Below are 18,405 nucleotides of genomic sequence, written 5' to 3'. Positions count from 1 at the left end.
TGATATGTAAAAATAACAAATATCACGTAAATATTTATTTTTACTAAAGACGCATCGCAAATATTATCCAATTTCACTACGTTAGTTCAATGGCCGCCATCTTAAATAAAGTTTCTTTACAACATTTTGTTTTTGATTTGAAACACACTAATTCAAAGATATGTGTGAAGTCAACCAACCCGCACTTGGCCAGCGTGGTTGACCCAATCACCATTAACTTAGGATAGGCTCCGAGCCCCTCAGTGGTGACATATAGTGAGCTGATGATAGACTATAAAATCTCATGTTAAAAGAATATATCCTATTTATATTACAGTTTCTAACATGCGAGTATATGTGACGTGTAAAATAACTTAAGGCAAGTAGGATTATTATACAACTAATTTAAACTTATACTAATTCCAATAAAATCTATTTAACACAGAGATCATTACAATATGGTGAAACTGTTTTTAGTTATTTTTATAAGCTATTATCATAACTGTTAAAAAATATACAAAAACGTATTATTACGTAAGGTTATTTTTTTAATTGAGAAAACAAATATGTTAACGCGATTTTAACAAGCGTTAATATCGCGTCTTTGATTGGGATTTTTTAAACCTTTTATATTATATTAGAAAAAAGTATTTTTTCTGCATAATTTATAATATAAATACAAAACAAACTTCTTTGTTTTACTGAAAAAAAAATGTAAAAACATAGTCCATTATAGCAAAATAAAAAAAAATATATTTTTTAAATTTATAAGACATGGATGGTAAAAACTGTATGTTTATATAACCTTTAAGGAATGACGAATGAACAAAATGAATGAAAAATTTGAAGTGTTTTAAATTTTAAAGTAATAGTGCTCTACATAAACTTAAAAAAAATCTTATATCTAATTCCAAACTTATAAATATATTTACAAAGGTGAAAAAAAAAACCTTCCGTTTCCGTATACTGACTCATATTACAAAACTAGATCTTTTCACATCCTTACTATCACCTGATATACATTTGAACTTATGTTAGGAATCATCACTCAGAGACATTTAAATAGTCATAATTAAAAGACACCCTTAAATATTTCCTTTGTAGTTTTCTCATACTGACTATTTAGTAAGAGAAAGCTACACTAAAGTATTGCTTAAGCAATGATTCGTCTCTGAGTGTATCAGTAATTTATAAATATAAACATTACAATTTAATTCTATATTTATAGTTTTGTTTGTTTTAATAGCTTGATATAACTATTATTGCTTGTCAGATACTAAATTGTAAAAAATGGTGTTTGTCAACTTTAGAATATGTTTCTTTCTTATCATATAAATTGGAATGAGCTATTTTAATGTCAATTCTTTTCTTTACAATAGAAAATATGTCAATAAACATGCTTTTTTTAATTTTAATTACTTATTTATGAGAAATATCAATATATATTACCAACACGTCAATTTAAAAAAAAAAGAATTTACTTTCACATAAACAGTATTTCATTTCTTACTCATACTTCTACATTTAAAAGAATTTATTACTATAATAAAACAAATAATAAATATCAGTACATCCAATTGATTAATTTCGACATAATTAAATATATACACTTAAATGTAAGTTTTTATCTAACGCAACTAAATTCACGAAATAAAGATAAATATTACAAACTTATATATAATTTCCTTACATATGTAAAGAGATGAGATACTCCAATACTCTATATTACGAGCGTAAGTGTTCTAGAGGTTAATTCAATATATTTGGAGGCTCAAGGTCATCTGCGCATGCGCACTAACTTCTAACATAATGTTCTGTGCACTCGTACGATGTTCCGAGCGGCCAAGATATATGAAAACGTCTATATATATTTGTATCGGTGTTATGTATTGCAGCGTGTCCGCTTGTATGTCTTGCATCACTTGGCGGGCTTGTGCTTCGGTGGAGTGGTCGGCGGCCCGCCCTGCTCCGCCGACGCGCCGATAGCCACGCCTTCGCTGTCTACCTCCGTCTAAACAAATGTTCAATAGATTAAACTCCCAGATAAAAAAAAAACTTAATTAGTAGCCAATGTTTTCTTCCAGGCTATGTTCTACATCTATGCCAAATTACATCGAGATCCATGCAGCCGTTCTGATGATACATTCTAACAAACATCCATCCATCTATCCAAACTTACGCAATTGTATTAGTTACATAGATATCGTCAGCTCTATTTAGGAGTTAAATAGGCTGTAGGCAACCTCACTGGGCCAAGTTAATTAACCAACTTCACACATATCTTCTTGTTTCTTCGCTGATATGTGCAGGTTACATCACAATGATGTAATATATATTTATAGAGAACACTAAAACAATTTGAAACTAAATATAAACATTTTACCTTCTCATCTTTTGCGTTAGCTTGCGGGGAAGCGGTGCCATTCCCGCTGGTGTTATCAGCTACATTGTCACCACCTTCTGTACTTGTTGTACCTACAATTGCAAAAAGTTTTATATAACATTTCCCTTGATGTAAAAAATGGTTACAAAAATAATACAACAGTAGTCAAATTGATGATTTTTTTTATATTGTAAGGTGACAAACGAGCAAGCGGCAACTTGAATTCGCCAAAATAGCGAAGCGACCGCTGCCCATAGACATCCGCAAGTGCAGATACGTTGTCTAACTTTAATCGACAGAAAGGCAGAGAATATATCCCTTTGTACTCGTCTGCTCTACAAAATCCACTTCCCTTTCTTTATAAGAGGGTTGGGGAAGAGAAAGAGTTATAAATATCATGTTAATAATTTAAACAAACCTTGTTGTATATGATTTGCACTTCCACGATCGGCTTCGTGTTCCCGCAGCACCGCGTCCAAGTTGTAGCGACGTCGATACGTTATGAAGAAAGTACGGACGTGGGCTTCTGTTTTCGTGCCGAGAGTTTCCGCGATGGCTTGGAAATCTTTGCCTGTATCATATCAATTACTATTGAGTCTCACAGCTACGAATAGTTACTCTTATAGTGACTCTACGATATCCGAAATGGGAAACAAATTAAATTCTTTGACTGTTTTTAATTTCTATCGGATGACTATTTAGGTGGTTAGTTTTTCTTACCATATTTCCTTACTGCTGTAACTGCCATTAACAATTCATCATTTGTCCAACGCGCGTTAATCTTTGCAGGGGGTTCCCCGGGTCTGAGTTCTTCAACTCCCGCGTCTCCAACTTTACGTTTCATGGCACTTAATTGTTGCTTATTCTGTTGAACCTGTTGTAATAATTTATGTTAAGGTAAAAGGCCTTTAGATAAACAGCAGAAAGTTCTAAAGTGGAAATCATTGCATATCTGGATCATCCAAAATCTACATGGAAAAGGAATTGGCGAAAAATATATATTTCGGTATAGGCCTCCTATGAAGCGAAGCTATAGTTGCTGAGAAATGTGTGCAGAATACATTTTATTATTGCCATGAGATGATGGTACTAAATTCATCTATTTACAAATGAAATACTCATTTAGCACATTCTCACATTACATCACACAAACATGTGTCAACTCTGAACTGACGCGTATTAACCGAATGATAACGAAACTAAACTATTCGCAAAGTTGTATCGCAAGCCACGCACGCGGTGTCAACGTAAAAGTGAGAATGTCTGGGACATACTGAGTAGCGATGGCGTTACATCTCTTACTTGTCTCTTGAGCGATATGATCTCTCTGTCCATAGCTTTGAGCATGGCTTCGCCCTGATTGATAATGCCGGGCTGCGGAGGGTCACCGGGCTGCGGACCTGTTGCCATGGCAACGAGATCGTCATGATTGATGTAAATGCCGCGCGGCAAACGATGCTTGTATCTCTGTTGCTTGCCGGGGCCGCGTCGTCCCGACGGACCGCAAAGCGGCCGCATCGTCCCCGTGCGTCTGTCATATTACCAACCATACAACTTTCCCTTCTCACGTTTTATACAACTTTCTCACTAATATAAAAATAAAACGTCTAATTGTTAATCGATTGAATCGTAAATAGTAAATTAAAATTTAATTTTAGGTCAAAAAATCCTATGTTTTATTGTAATCAGGGATATTTTAAAATCAATATTTACAAGAAGCATTCTGTTAGGTATCGATTAAAAACCGTACTTGGATCGTAAGTGTAGGTTAAAAAAAAACATGCAAATGATCAATAAAGGGATACTCGAAATGAAATTGTTGATTACGTTACCGACCTGGCGTGCACGAGGCATGCCTGACACAACTTCTGGGAATTGTGCGGCGTCGTTTGTGTGCACAGAATGCCGCAGACGGTGCACCACTTGCTCGCACCGCCGCCGCCCTCGCCCTAAACCCCAACAACATTTTACTGTCCGACCTTCACAACACAAGCCTACACATAGACCTACACGAGGACAAACAACTCTCTGTGCCTCCTCACACACTTCGTTTAATAACCCATTGACATAAAAAAATGATATTCTGCACACATTAACAACAATACACAACATTTTTAATTCTCAAGGGGGCCGTTAAAGGAAGCATGCGGGAACTTCAGTGTTCAGGTGATGGGAACAGGGTTGGGATTAATCGTAAAACGATTAAAATAGATATTATTTTATTAGCATATTATGTTACAAAATTCAGTGTGCTACACCAACTTATTATAAGGAAATCATGTATGGTGATTTTAATTTTAATTACTACATCTGTTTCATACTTGGCCAGTTAAAAAAAAATCGAAATCAGTGTTTTTTTAATTTTCAGCGTGAAACAGATGAGTATTTCCATTACCTAATAATGATATATTTGACAATCACATTTACAGCCATAAACAAAATGTATTACAGTTATGGTTTCAGACATAGTTTGTAGATAAAAATGCAGAGCATTCAACATAAACAAAAAGCACAGAAAAGCAAAATAAACAAATTATACACATATAAAAAATTTCAAGGCAAAACCGACAATGGTAAAATCCTACAACAAAAATTTTAATCAGTTAAAACATAACTTGAATGAAATATTAAAAGTGTGATTTGATGTAATTATGATATAATTTAAGTTTAAATTCTTGACAATGCTTTAAAATAATAAATAAGGTGCACAACTTTTCGCATTGCAGTGAAAAATAGAAGTTTATCTAACACTCAACATAATTAGCAGAGTATTACGTGGATTTCAAAGACATTTAACACCGAAAATTGTTAACATGACAACATCTGGAGGGAAGTAATAACCCACCTCGCCTTGCTGTCCAATACGAAGTGAGGAGCCACCCGAAGTAAGAGACTTGCCTCCGCGGACAATACCTCGGTGGTTATTCCATTTCTGTCATGTCCAATATAAGCCCATCATAACATTTTAAACTTTTATAAGCACCAATAATATATCCTTACGTAGGACTTCCTAGTGACTGTGTACGTTTAATGGATTTATTGAAGTACCAATGTATGTTAAAATGATGTACTCTGCATTTATATTTACTCACTATGTGTTTTATTATAATATTGGACAATCCAGATACTACATAATACTGGAGAATATTTTTTTGTCCATAATTATAAATGGCATACAATAAATTGAGCAATATAAATTGACAAATATTTATGAGCACTAATGGAATACACATACATACCTTTTCATCATTGTCTGAGTCCTTATCAGACACGCCTTGCTCGGAGCCCGCTCCGGATTCCCTCTTTCCTGTACCTGAACCGGTAGCATTACGACCTTCACCGACTACATCCATCAATGATGTGCGAGCTCTTGTTTTTTTCCATGAATAATAATATTTTACCAATGATGCAATGGATTTATCAGGTAACTGTTGAAGATCATAATAATGTTAATATTTTATGATAAAAAAATTAAATTTAACAACTTGTAAAAAAGAAATGCACCATTTGCCTTATTCTGTGGAAGCTCTTTCCGTGAAATTGAAAAGCTTGTTCAAACAGAACTTTATCTTCAACTGTCCATTCATCAGGGAAAGGTGTGAAGTTAGCAAGATCCATGGAAGCACGACTGAGATCATGTTTATGCCAAAACAACATTCCTAATGCTTGTTCACCATTGTACCCATACTTTTCCTTTGCTGTTGTTATATATTCATCCACTAAAACAACAGTATAATTCATTAAAATACAGTCAGTAAAAGTTTGAGTAACATTTTTTATAATTCTTACTCACATTTAATGTCAGATATATCAGATGTCGGTGACCAAACCAACAAAGCTCTATCAGATATTTGTTCAGGTTTCCTTTGCTCCACAGGCTCCAGCTCGGGACAAACTGCCTGATAATCTCGACCCACTCTTATCTTCTCAGCTGCAAATGGTACTACTGCTTGGTTTCGTATTAAATGAGTTGATGATGAGTACGCAGCATGTAGGCGAATGATGGAAAGCATAAAAAATAAAGCATGATATGAATTTGCTTCAATAGTAATTACCAAAGTTTGAGTACAGCAACACAAGTGAAAATTATGAACACCAATGAATAATGATTATTATAGATAGATGAAGAGACTTACACCACTTTTTACATGCACGAACCTAATAGAAAAATAAATATACCAAACACCAATTTACATATTCATGGAATCAAACTTAAAGGTTTTTTACCGTTCTCATCTTCTGAGCTTGAATCAGGACTTCCATGGCCATTAGGGCTCGGCCCTCTCGATCGCTTCCCGTTTCGAACATCACTGCTTCGTTCAGCCAACACCATGATTAACTAATTTTACACTCAATGCCAGTAGCACAACACGAATTACGTACAACTCACTTGTTTACCTATTTTATGTTATGACTAGAAAACAACAAAACGCAAATAAAACTGAATGCGAAGCTTCGCACTTCAATTCAAACGTGATTCAAACCACCGCATCAATAATTTGACAAACCAGCGACGGGTTGTAATGATACATTACAAGGCGTCTGTACCGCAGGCATTCACTTTGACCTATACAAGAATAATTTATTTCAGAGTAAAGAAAAGCAGGATAATGATTTCAGTAATAGCTTAGATGATCATATTTCCTTACTGTATTATTTATACTATAAAAAAATATATTTTTAAAATACAAATTTTTTTACAAAATTTCAAGAGGATTTTTTCCTTCAGGCAACATCGCGGTACAGGCTTACTTAAATGACTTGAAACATATAATTTACAAAATAAGTCGTATTTCTAAGGATTTCTCAGAAAACATCATTAAAACTTCGTAAATTTACATTATTATGAATTATTTTATAATTATAATTACCAACATTTCGTTGAAAATAATCAATTTTGAAAAAATAAATAGTTCTTTAGTTTCGTCTCCCCGATACTTAAAAGATGGCGCTACTATGAGTAAATGACCGGACTACGGTTTAATACAGTTTCTCTTATTTCATTTCTTTAATGACTAACATGCCTGCTGTGGTTAAATATATTATTCTTTATTAATATCAATAAATTAATGTACAATAGTTGTAAGGAAAATATTAAAGACGTGCCATTTATTGCATATTTGGCCAATAAATGGCATAAAATTACGCATTGGCTATTTGTATAACTTGCATTTTTAAAACTGGTTTATAATATTATATGGTCCATTAAGGATTTTTATCATTAAATACCTTGAAAAAAGAAAAGTCTCATCTCATTATACTTAGCACAGGTAACAAAAACATTTGGAATACAACTTTGGCTACTGTATCATACTAACGACAATGGATTACCATTGTAAGGCTTTTAAATTTACTAGAATTATACTATGTGATTTTATCACCATAAACTTCTACAGATAGCCTCCTAAAATATATAACTCGCGCATTACACCATACTACCTACCCAGTAAGGTTAAGTAGATTTGTAAAAAAAAGTTAAACAGATAACTTCGAAAATCTTGTCTTTTCACTGTATTCTCTAATTATTGCAATACTATTGTGGTTAGCTCTAATTAACTTTATAATTTTTTGAATGGTGGTATATTAAGAGTTAGGGAGTTAGGGTGGATTGAATTTATCTAAACATAAATGTAGTTGGGGTTTTGTAGAAAAAATTACTCGTGGCATTAAAGTTCAGATTCACCTTTATTTTTGCTTTTTTTTAACCTTTGCAAAGTTCGTTCTGAAATACTCAAATGCTTTTGATTGTTTTGTTTTTTGTTTCCAGTGAAATTTTCATTTTGATTTGGAGTTAAGAAGTGGAATTAAATAAAAGTAAGAAAAATTTAAAGCTTTGTAATTTCGCCGAGTTTAAAAAAAGCAAATTAAATAACAACCAAAAAGTGTGTTAAAAAGCAAAACTAGTTTTCGAACGAAATAAACATTTGACGTTTGATAAACCTTTGCGTGAAGTTTTTCAATATTTTTCTCCTAATTGAAGAATGTTATCAAAATAGATAACGATTATGCGGCAAATTATTTATCTCTCATGCTGGCTATTGTGTTAATTAGTGCTTGATGTTAATTCTGTCATTACTTTAAGTAACCATGCTGCAGTCGTAGAAGAACCGCGTTGTGTTTTTTTTTAATAAAAATTATTTATAATGTTATGAATGTTATGTAACGGGAATTTAGTGATATATATTCGGTAATAATAAATAAGGAAGATGAGGACGGTGGCGTTAATAAGCGGCGGGAAGGACAGTTGTTACAACATGCTCCAGTGCGTCGGTGCCGGGCACACAATCGTAGCACTGGCCAACCTCCAACCACAAAATAAAGGTTACTTTCGTCACGTTAACTAATTTAGACTTGTCACTAGTGCGTATTAAATTGACACTTGATAAATACAGTTTGGGACTGACAAATTTATTGATGAACATAAAAAACCCCCATTTTCAAATTGCTTGTCATTATTTACTTATTTACTTTTATATAAACCAGGTCTAATTTGGATATATTGTGTTATCACAAAGTATATGCCAATGTATCCTACTTGTTTAATATCAGTTACATTCTATATTGTCATAAAACTGTGGCTGTATATAAAAATATTGTTATCAAAATGCAACAAAAATCCTATTTATAAAGGTATAACATATCAAACAAGGAAATGGTGATAGATAAATTGCCTCTATTAAAAACAATAAGGCCAATAAAATTTTTGTGTTTGGTTAAACATTATGCCAATAACAAAGTGATGGGATATAATTACAAAGGAGCCAACAATGTATACAGCAACTGCATTATATAATTGTAGAAGATTTATTATGTGACAATTGATAAAATCATACAACCAGTTAGTTATTTTTATCTCAATATTGCTTGTTATAATCAATCATTAAATTTCAGATGAATTAGACAGTTACATGTATCAAACTGTTGGTCATCAAGGAATAGACTTGTATGCTGAAGCCATGGGGTTGCCATTATATAGGGAAGTAATCTCTGGTGTAGCTGTAGATCAGGGCAAGTATTACAATCCTACAGAGAATGACGAAGTTGAAGATCTCTACAGACTTCTTAAAAGGATTATGGTATGTATGTTTCAGTGTTTGAGTAATACAGTAGATCCTAGATAAGTGAGAAACCTATATATATATATATACCTATAAGGGAGCCATTGTCTGTTCACAATGGACAACCTCCATAAGTGAGAAACTCGGTAATAAGGATACCTCTATAAGTGAGAATCATTTAGATCTTGATTAGGTATAGTGTTTACACATAAAGAGATAAATTAATGTGCTCAACACTGTATTCTATACACTTCAAGACTGTTATCTTAGTCAACTTATGTACTTTCACTTTAATGCAACAGTCATGATGTGTTACAATGACTTTGAAACTGAGTTCAATGTCATTATGTTTGCTTAACAAGAATAATCATTCTTTGTGTTATTTTTATAATATAAGTAAAGATAACTTTCAGTTTGTCACATAACAAATATTTGTTATGTTTTAGGATGATTTAGATATAGAGGCAGTTTCTTGTGGAGCTATTTTATCTGACTACCAAAGAGTGAGAGTGGAAAATGTGTAAGTACCTTAGGAGGCATTCATGTAATGAGAATCATGAATAATAGATATTTAAAAAAATATTTTAAAAATAATTTAAGAGAATAGTTAACTAGTTAAGAGAGAGTTAGTTAAGAGATCATACATACATTCAAATAAAGTATGATAACTATTTATAGATAAAAAGATGTGATAATTTTTTATTTCTTTGATCACTATAGTTCTTTTACTTTTTTTAATTTATAGTTGGTACACTGGTTAATAGATTTCAATAAGAGTAGCACATAAATATATTAACCAAAAATAGGCTACAACATTCATAAATCATAAACTTTTTAATTTTTAGATGTCAAAGGCTTGGTTTAGTGTGTCTCGCGTATTTATGGCGGAGGAATCAGAAGGAACTTCTGCAGGAAATGATAGCTAGTGGCATAGAGGCTATTATCATTAAGGTTCAAAGACATTTTATCATTAATGTCATTGCTCATGTTAACACATTCCATGCCACGATTTTTTTTACCTAACTGAAAATATAGTAATGTTTTGTTCAAGTATGTGGGTTGTTTTACCTGACTGCCAAAGACAGTAATGTTTTTGCGCGTATATTAGTTATTACGAAAGTGGGTTTGTATATATGTAAGTTCCTTTATGACGGCTTAGATTTCATCTGTTTACTTCTGATAGTGTCATAGAATAACAAATTTTATATAGAATCATGAACTTGAGTCGGTGGCATTTAATGTGTTTAAATTTTATTATATGCTTTTATTATTTGATAGTCAACTAATAATTTGTGTTTTAATTGTCTTGACTTGGCACAGGTGGCTGCACTCGGGTTGGACCCTAAAGTACATCTGGGTATGACCTTGAGCGACATTCAGCCACATCTTCTAGTCATGCAGGAAAAATATGGTCTAAATGTATGTGGGGAAGGCGGAGAATATGAAACCTTTACATTGGACTGTCCATTGTTCAGGAAGCGATTGGTTATGTAAGTACTAGCAGTTTAAAAATAGCATACGCCCGCAACTCCGTTTATTCGGAATTAAAAAAAAAAACATAATTAGTGACCTACATCTTATAGACTATGTTCTACATCTATGTCAAATTTCTAACAAAGATCCATTTGTAAATCTGATTTGGAATATTTTTTTTTTTAAATGCAAACCATGATAGTCAACTAATATAAACATGCAAATACATCTATCTAAATTACATAACCTTACATAACGGATCATATTATTGTAAGTTAAATATGTAATTGGAAATGTAAATAAAGGAGTAATTGTTTAAAGGTTAAAAACATTTAAGTCAGAGATAACAAAGGAACAGGATTTATGTCAATACAAATTGCTTGTTTGTTGTTTTTTAATGTGTTAACTATCATTAAGATAATATTGACTTGAAGGCTTCAGATAAAGATACATGATTTATTAAAGTACTGTACATTAAATTTATGTGTTACTGTTGGTTTCCGAGACCAAAATCTCTGTATACAACATATTGTCATCCCTCCGTTTCATCTTTGACAAATCAGAAATAGAATATATATTTTAAACGAGTATTTTGGTCTCAGAATCCCACGGTTAATGATTTTCTTTGGATAATTTTAAAAGATGACTAAAGAATATGTTAGGTTTTGGATATATCAGTTTGTTTTGTATCAATCAATTTTGCATTTATTTTTTTCTTTAACAGAGACGAAAAAGAATTGGTAATACATTCAGAGGATCCCATTGCTTCCGTTGGTTATTTAAATTTGAAGTTGCATCTTGAAACGAAAGAGAATTCCGGTGAACCAACCCAACTACCTCCGACTGTTAAAAACTCTTTAGATTTTGTAAACGATTTAAACGATACTGTATTTAGTGATATAAGCGATATAGAACTCAGCGAATCTGAATTGGAATCTATTGAGAAATTGGAAAAAGGAAAAGACGATGAATTGAATCAATTGCTCACATATTCAAGAGAGGGGAAAGATATTTCAGCAACTCTAGATGCTGCGGATGATTCTCAGATAGACAGTATTGAGAGTATAGAAATTGGATATAACTATGATCATATGTGTAATGAGAGTTTGAAACATCCAGTCATAGACCATAGAAGTATTTATGGTAATAGACACGGCTGGTATTTTATTGGTGGAATAGTCGGAGAGGGTCATGATACTGCACTCGCTACGGAGGATGCTATGAAGAAACTCATTAGTAGGTAAACTTTTTCGAGTGGTTTTTTTTAAATAATTAAAATTCAAAATATAGTTCTATATGTTTTGTACTGTGTCCATATATTATGTATATATAATAAGATAAGTAAATGGTTTCAATATTAAATCTTTTATCGATAGATCAATCGATAAATAATAATATTGCGTGTCGATAATATAATATTGTGGTCTATTTTAATCTTCAGTAGCATATGTCGTTTTATCGTATCATTTATTATTGTATGCGCCCACACGTTCGTCACGTAAAAACAACGTGTGTTTTTGATATCCAAATTTTAATTAGGATATCAAAAACTTATGGATATGAATGGAGAATGATATCCATTACTTATTAACAACACAAGTCACACCCGAAAGGGTAGGTAGGGTACTTTCTTATTCTACTTCTCTTTTACCCAAAAAACATACTTAAAATGATGATTTTGGCTATTAGAAAGGAAATTCCTTTAACTTGACCCTTTATACCATTGACAACATGTTCTAAACCACTTACCTCTATAAGTGAATTGGCTATAAGGCCTAGTATTTTGTGCTTTTTGGCGCTGGTGGTAGCTTTGATAAGAATTCGAACTAATATAGAAAGAATTAACACGGAACATCAACAGGCGCGTTTAAAATAGGAACGAAGTAAAAGATGTCATTTCCAAGCTATCGCCTATCCATTTAGAGATCAGTGTCTTGGGATAACTCAAGAATATGATGTAATATTTAGAGTTGCTGGAGTCAGAAGATCTGCAGTTGTCCGCTGTCAGCTCAGTCAATATCTACATGCGGGATATGGCTGAGTATGCGGCGCTCAATGAAGTGTACGTGAACACTTTCCGACTGCCGAACCCGCCCACACGAGTCTGCATACAGTGTCCCTTACCCGACGATGTAGGACTTATTATGGATGCGGTAAGTTAAATAGTCGTAGTATAGTGCGGTACAAACTTTATGGCAGCTCAAGACTTCGCATAAAATACTGCTCAGAATATACCAATACTCTCAATTGATCAATTTGTCGTCTATTCATGAGCTGCAATAAAGTTTGGATTTTATAATACCACAATGTCTTACCGAATATTTTTTATTATTGTGTGTTTTATTGTTTGGTGTTTATTTATAACTAGCTGCGGCCCGCGACTCCATCTGCGCGCAATTAATAAAACTTAATTAGTTACCTACGTAATCTGCCTGGCTATGTTCTACATCTATGCCAAATTTGAGCGAGATCCTGTTGGTCTGGAAATACTTTCTAACAAACATCAATCCCACCATCCAAACATTCGCATTTATTATATTAATTACACTAACACTCATGGCAATGTTTGAAAATTGTCGTCATTATTACTTTGAAATACGCTAATGAATCAGACAGACCGTGACACAATATTTAGTAGCTTGGAATATTTACGTAAATGTAATTTTAGACTTAATAATCTTGTAAACATACTGCATGTGATGCATTTTTGTATGCTAAGATTGGTTTGGTTACAAAAAAAACATAAGCCTTTAAAGTATTAATATTTAAAGAATATGTACTGCAGATGAACAATGTGTGCCAAGAACGTGCAAAAGATAATTATAATCTCTGTAAATTTTTATCCACATTTTTGTACAATTATTATGTTACTAAGTCTAGTTTATCATTTTGGTTTTATCGTATTATACAACCGCTATCCGCTTTGATTGTTGTAAGATTAGTGACTACATCATTACAAAGCAAGATTATGGACTGTGCATTTTTTTTGTGTGTTAAGTAACTATAGTCATAATAAAAATGTTGAAAAGTGATGGTAGGAAAAGATGGGGAAATAAGGAATAGGGGAAAAATGGTTCTGCGAATTACACAGTCTCTCGAACCACTTTCACCAAAGGCTTTTGTTAAAAAAAACATACAGACGTATTGAGAACCTCTTCCTTTTTGAAGTGGGTTAAAAAGTTACACGCGTGCAAAAGACCATGAATGAAGCACCGTTTAATGTGTAGGTTGCGCACAAAGCGGACGTCAATCAGAGTCAGGAGGCGGACGGCAGCTGCAAGGAGCGCGTCACTATGCACGTGCAGGGTATCTCGCACTGGGCGCCTGCCAACATCGGACCTTACAGCCAGGCGGTTAAGGTAAGCAAGAGTAACAGCACCGTTGCCATGGAAACCCTGTGTAAGGATTTCAATCGTTGGACTGGAATAATGTAAACCGGGCATATGGTTCGATTTCATCTCATTTAGGTGGGTGAGGTGGTGAGCACCAGTGGTCAGATAGCGCTGGTGCCGGGCTCGATGCGGCTGGCGGGCAGCGGAGCACGCGGGCAGTGCGCACTCGCGCTGCGACACATCGCCCGCGTGCTGCGCGCCGCACATCCCCGCGCGCACATACGCAGCGTCGTACAGGTAACCGGAGATTTACTTCTTTTATCTTAGACCTTTTTTAAAGTTTTATAGGATTCCAGTAATACTCCACTGCAACATTTATTTTTAAAATTGTGAACTACTAGCTACCGTTACCAGACTTCGGACAACAGAAATCCAATATGAAAAGATCTGTACCAATTCTGAATAAACTGGTTGTGTTATGAAACATTAACGTAAAAGATAGCAGGATTGTTTATTTGCCCTTTAGTCGTATTACGTTCAATCTGTATAATATCTCGACATTTATTACTAAGATAAGTCGAGACTGTGGACGTAGTTGTGATGTATTGTTGTGGTCAGAGCGTGTGCTACGTGACGCACATCTCGGCGGCGCGCGAGGCGCGGCGGCAGCTGGAGCGGCGCACTGCGGGCGCCATCGTGCAGTGCGCGGTGGTGCCGGCGCTGCCCCGCGGTGCCGCCGTGGAGTGGCACGCCTGGGCGCACACAGACAACAACCGCTTCGACTGTACGTATACTATGCACACACGCACACAAACAGAAACACAAATCAATAACTGTTACTGCCTAATATATGAAATTAAGTGCGGTAGTATAAAATCTTTCTTTGTCATTTAATTGGGTACAATATCGTTTAACCAGATTAGAAACCATATGATTCAAGCGTTTTTAAATCTCAGACTATTACTGATTAACTCACATATACCAGCTTGTACATATAACTTTCACTCGGCGCGCGACGAGACTAGTGAAAGTGCATATGTGGTAAATCATTCGTAGAAGAATATCTCTAGTAATAACATTTTCTAGCTTCTCTTTAACTAAGTTAGTAAAATTTTCAACCTAAAAAAGCAAAAATAAGTTAGAAAATTTCTAAGTCAGACAGACTTGTTAACAGTCCATTTATGTGATGCTTTGTAACTAAATAACGAACATTACAAAAGCACGTGATTAAGATCGTAAAATAAAACACAAAGAAAACAACTATAGTGAGTTACGATATTAAAGTCACAATACATATTACATTAATGTTTAGTACGAAACATGGGCGTAGCTGAGAGGGGGGGGGGTTGGAAGGAATCGTCACTTGCTTGGAGTAGCAACATGGACAATTTTCGGAAGAAGTTAGGTTATTTTTGCTTACTGCTAATCCTTAAAACTGCCTACAAGTTTTGCCCGCCATGTCAATGTCAAAAACTGTCATAAGATCCTTATGGGATTATATTTACCTGTGTTACCACATTTTAAAAGTATGTCAAAATTTAAATACTCAATGAATATTAGTCTGGCATTTTCTTATTTGTTTTCCAAGGTCGTTATTATTAATAGTATTGACATTTGTTTGGCTCATAATAAAATACAAGGCGGCTGCCGACTCGCAGTCTTAATTAATATTCAAATTAATTACCACAATACTAATCAATAAACTCAAACACAATGAGGAAAATATATTGAGTTATATGTATGGTATGGTTTATTCAAACATAAATTAGCTTGTTAAAGAAAAAAAAATTATGACTTATACGCAAAGATACACTAAATTGCAATATAATTAGCTACAGTGCGGCAGTATATAAATCTTTGTTTGACTCTCTTTATATGCAACTGTCCACGCGGGATTAAAAAAAAACAATAAGTAGCCTATGTGTTTTTCTAGATTTTGTTCTACATCTATGCCAAATTTAATTCTGGTCTGTTTTCTTTTATTACCTTTACAAACATCCATCCATCTAAACATTCGTATTTACAATATTAGTAAGAAGTAAGATAGTTTAGCTGCACTAATCTCGATAAGTTTAAATTGGATTTCAATAATTCTCTTTGCTTTAGAACAATTAGTATATAAGGTTGTAGTCTATTTAACATAAGTTGACTGACGAAATATCGAACTCAAGGTAATATATAATATAAATATTGTTTATAGATGAAGAAACCGGTTGCAACGTGGGCGACTACAAGGTCGCCATAACTCGCAGGTGGAACTACGAGAACACGGTCGCTGCATGCGTCTGCTATGTAGCTACTGGTATGTACTTTTTAGTTTAAATCTGATCTCCAAAGCGATCCCCCCGAGGAGCGAGGTTGTCCCCTTTCCATGGAAGACCCACTGTTTACGATGGCTGGAAATAAATGAATTCAAAAATATCTGTTGAAAGATTTCAACATATAATAGACGAACTGTCTACTTATAATAAAGTTTAATAAAGAGTTTATTACATTAAAAAAATCTAGAATCTGTACCACTAACCGTGGGTTTCTGATACTAAAATCCCCGTTTAAAACATATTGTTATCTCTGTTTTGTCAAAGATGAAAGACACCGATGACGACAGAGATCTTAGTGTCAGAAACCCACGGTAAGACAATCAGGAAACGAATAAGAAGCAAATGCCACTTCTGTCGTTAAAATTCAATTATTTAGGCTACAGTAGGTCACAATGAGATTTGATCGCGAAAACCAGACAATCTTGAATGAGTTGGGTAAAAAATGAATAAAGGTTAAAAAAAGGCTAGATTAGATAAAGGTAAGTTGTATGTTAGGTTCGTCTCCATCAACGTGTCAGCTGTCGTTCCCGAGCGAGGAGGCGTGCGAGTCGCACCGCGCGCTCGCCTCGCGCATGTCGAGCGCGCACGTCGCCGACGCGGTGGAGTACGCGCTGCGCAAACTCATCAACGATTGCTACGACCGCGAGCCGCAGCCTCTCGTCAAACTCAGGATATTCTATCAGGTACACTACTTAAAATATTCATTGCTAATAAATGTTGCCCGAAATGTATTAAAAAAAGCTATATTAGTGGCCTATGTGTTCTTCCAGACTATTTTCTACATAACTGTCAAATTTCAACCAGATCCATGTGGCCGTTTTCGCTATACTTTCTAACAAACATCCATCCATTCATCCATTCGTACATTTGCATTTATAATATTAGTTAGATAGAATCTATGTTTGATATCGGACTATAGAGGTGTTACAGTATCCGACTTGATAGTTGGAGAGTTGTGCAGTGTAAAGCAGTGTAATGTGCGCGGTGCAGGTGTGGAGCGCGCCCTCACTGGAGCGTGTGGTGGAGGGTGCGCGGTGCGCGGCGGCGCGGACGGGCGCGCGGCTGGCGCTCACTGCGGCGCCGGTGGCCGCGCTGCATAACGCCTTCACTTTCCTCTCCATCAGCGGACTTCGCCTCGATGAGTGACACCACACCATCTAATCACGCAACTCACTTCGCAGGTAACTATGTCACCGATCGATTGTCAATTTCCTCACTTTGTAATCTAACTAGGCGAAATATAAGTTTTAATAAATGAATTCACATTTCATTAAACTTTAGTTCACAGTTTCTTTTAATAACTACTAATTAATTTTGTTTTATTTCCAGGATCCCCCAACAGATGTAACAACGCTTTACGCCAGTTTTTAAAGTATATGTGCTGAATATTTTCAGTGTTTATCAAATTTTGTTAATTATGCTACCAAGTTTACCGTATTTAAGTCAAATTATATAAATTATTTTTATTGCACAATCGAGTTTAATTTATCCTAAAACATAAACCCAAATAAAATAAAAAAAAAGAAAGAAAAAACAAAAATTAAATTAAATTTACTTTATTTTTTTTACAAAATTGACCGAACAGTGCGAGATTTCTAGAACGTTTACACTTGCATTAAGTAGACATAAAGTTATCATTATTCATCTTACACGTAAGTCTTAATTCACCTGTCTCAATAAAGCGACGAGTGTGTGAGCGAGACACACACAGTTAAATTCATCATAATATAAAAAAAAATTAAACATGATTTCAATTTTTCTAACAGCGGGGACATCTATCTTAGAAATTGTCACTAAGTAAATTACGATTAATATTAACGAAAGCAAATATAAAAACTAAACAATGATATATTTAAAAG

The 18,405-nt window shown here is 34.3% G+C and overlaps 2 protein-coding genes across 4 annotated transcripts; one reads left to right on the top strand and one right to left on the bottom strand.

The window, feature by feature from the left end:
- Positions 1–714: 714 nt before the first annotated feature.
- On the bottom strand, positions 715–6,894 carry CoRest (REST corepressor). Of its 3 annotated transcripts, none has more exons than XM_013306917.1 (10): positions 6,590–6,894; positions 6,156–6,308; positions 5,867–6,081; positions 5,602–5,790; positions 4,199–4,311; positions 3,665–3,893; positions 3,083–3,236; positions 2,781–2,933; positions 2,363–2,454; positions 715–1,990 (listed from the first exon to the last, which is right to left on the bottom strand). In XM_013306917.1, the coding sequence occupies exons 1-10, from the start codon at positions 6,693–6,695 to the stop codon at positions 1,898–1,900; spliced, it is 1,497 nt and encodes a 498-aa protein (XP_013162371.1). In that variant the 5' UTR covers positions 6,696–6,894; the 3' UTR covers positions 715–1,897. The 3 variants fall into 3 exon arrangements, with proteins under 3 accessions (XP_013162371.1, XP_013162372.1, XP_013162373.1); XM_013306918.1 differs by having other exon boundaries at positions 6,156–6,293; XM_013306919.1 differs by lacking the exons at positions 3,665–3,893; positions 4,199–4,311 and adding an exon at positions 5,208–5,294.
- Positions 6,895–8,285: 1,391 nt separating this feature from the next.
- LOC106113825 (diphthine--ammonia ligase) lies at positions 8,286–18,017 on the top strand. Its single transcript, XM_013306824.1, has 14 exons — positions 8,286–8,683; positions 9,254–9,438; positions 9,867–9,940; positions 10,266–10,371; positions 10,741–10,910; positions 11,618–12,129; positions 12,862–13,046; positions 14,121–14,252; positions 14,361–14,522; positions 14,844–15,009; positions 16,426–16,527; positions 17,042–17,229; positions 17,537–17,727; positions 17,876–18,017. Exons 1-13 carry the CDS (start codon positions 8,569–8,571, stop codon positions 17,690–17,692), a joined length of 2,253 nt encoding a protein of 750 aa, XP_013162278.1. The 5' UTR covers positions 8,286–8,568; the 3' UTR covers positions 17,693–17,727; positions 17,876–18,017.
- Positions 18,018–18,405: the final 388 nt, after the last annotated feature.

Source organism: Papilio xuthus, unplaced genomic scaffold (genome assembly GCF_000836235.2).
Source record: "Papilio xuthus unplaced genomic scaffold, Pxut_1.1 DF828177.1, whole genome shotgun sequence".
Classification (NCBI taxonomy): Eukaryota; Metazoa; Arthropoda; class Insecta; order Lepidoptera; family Papilionidae; genus Papilio; species Papilio xuthus.
The sequence above is the reverse complement of the archived record's forward strand: the minus strand, read 5'-3'. Positions and strand labels throughout refer to the sequence as shown.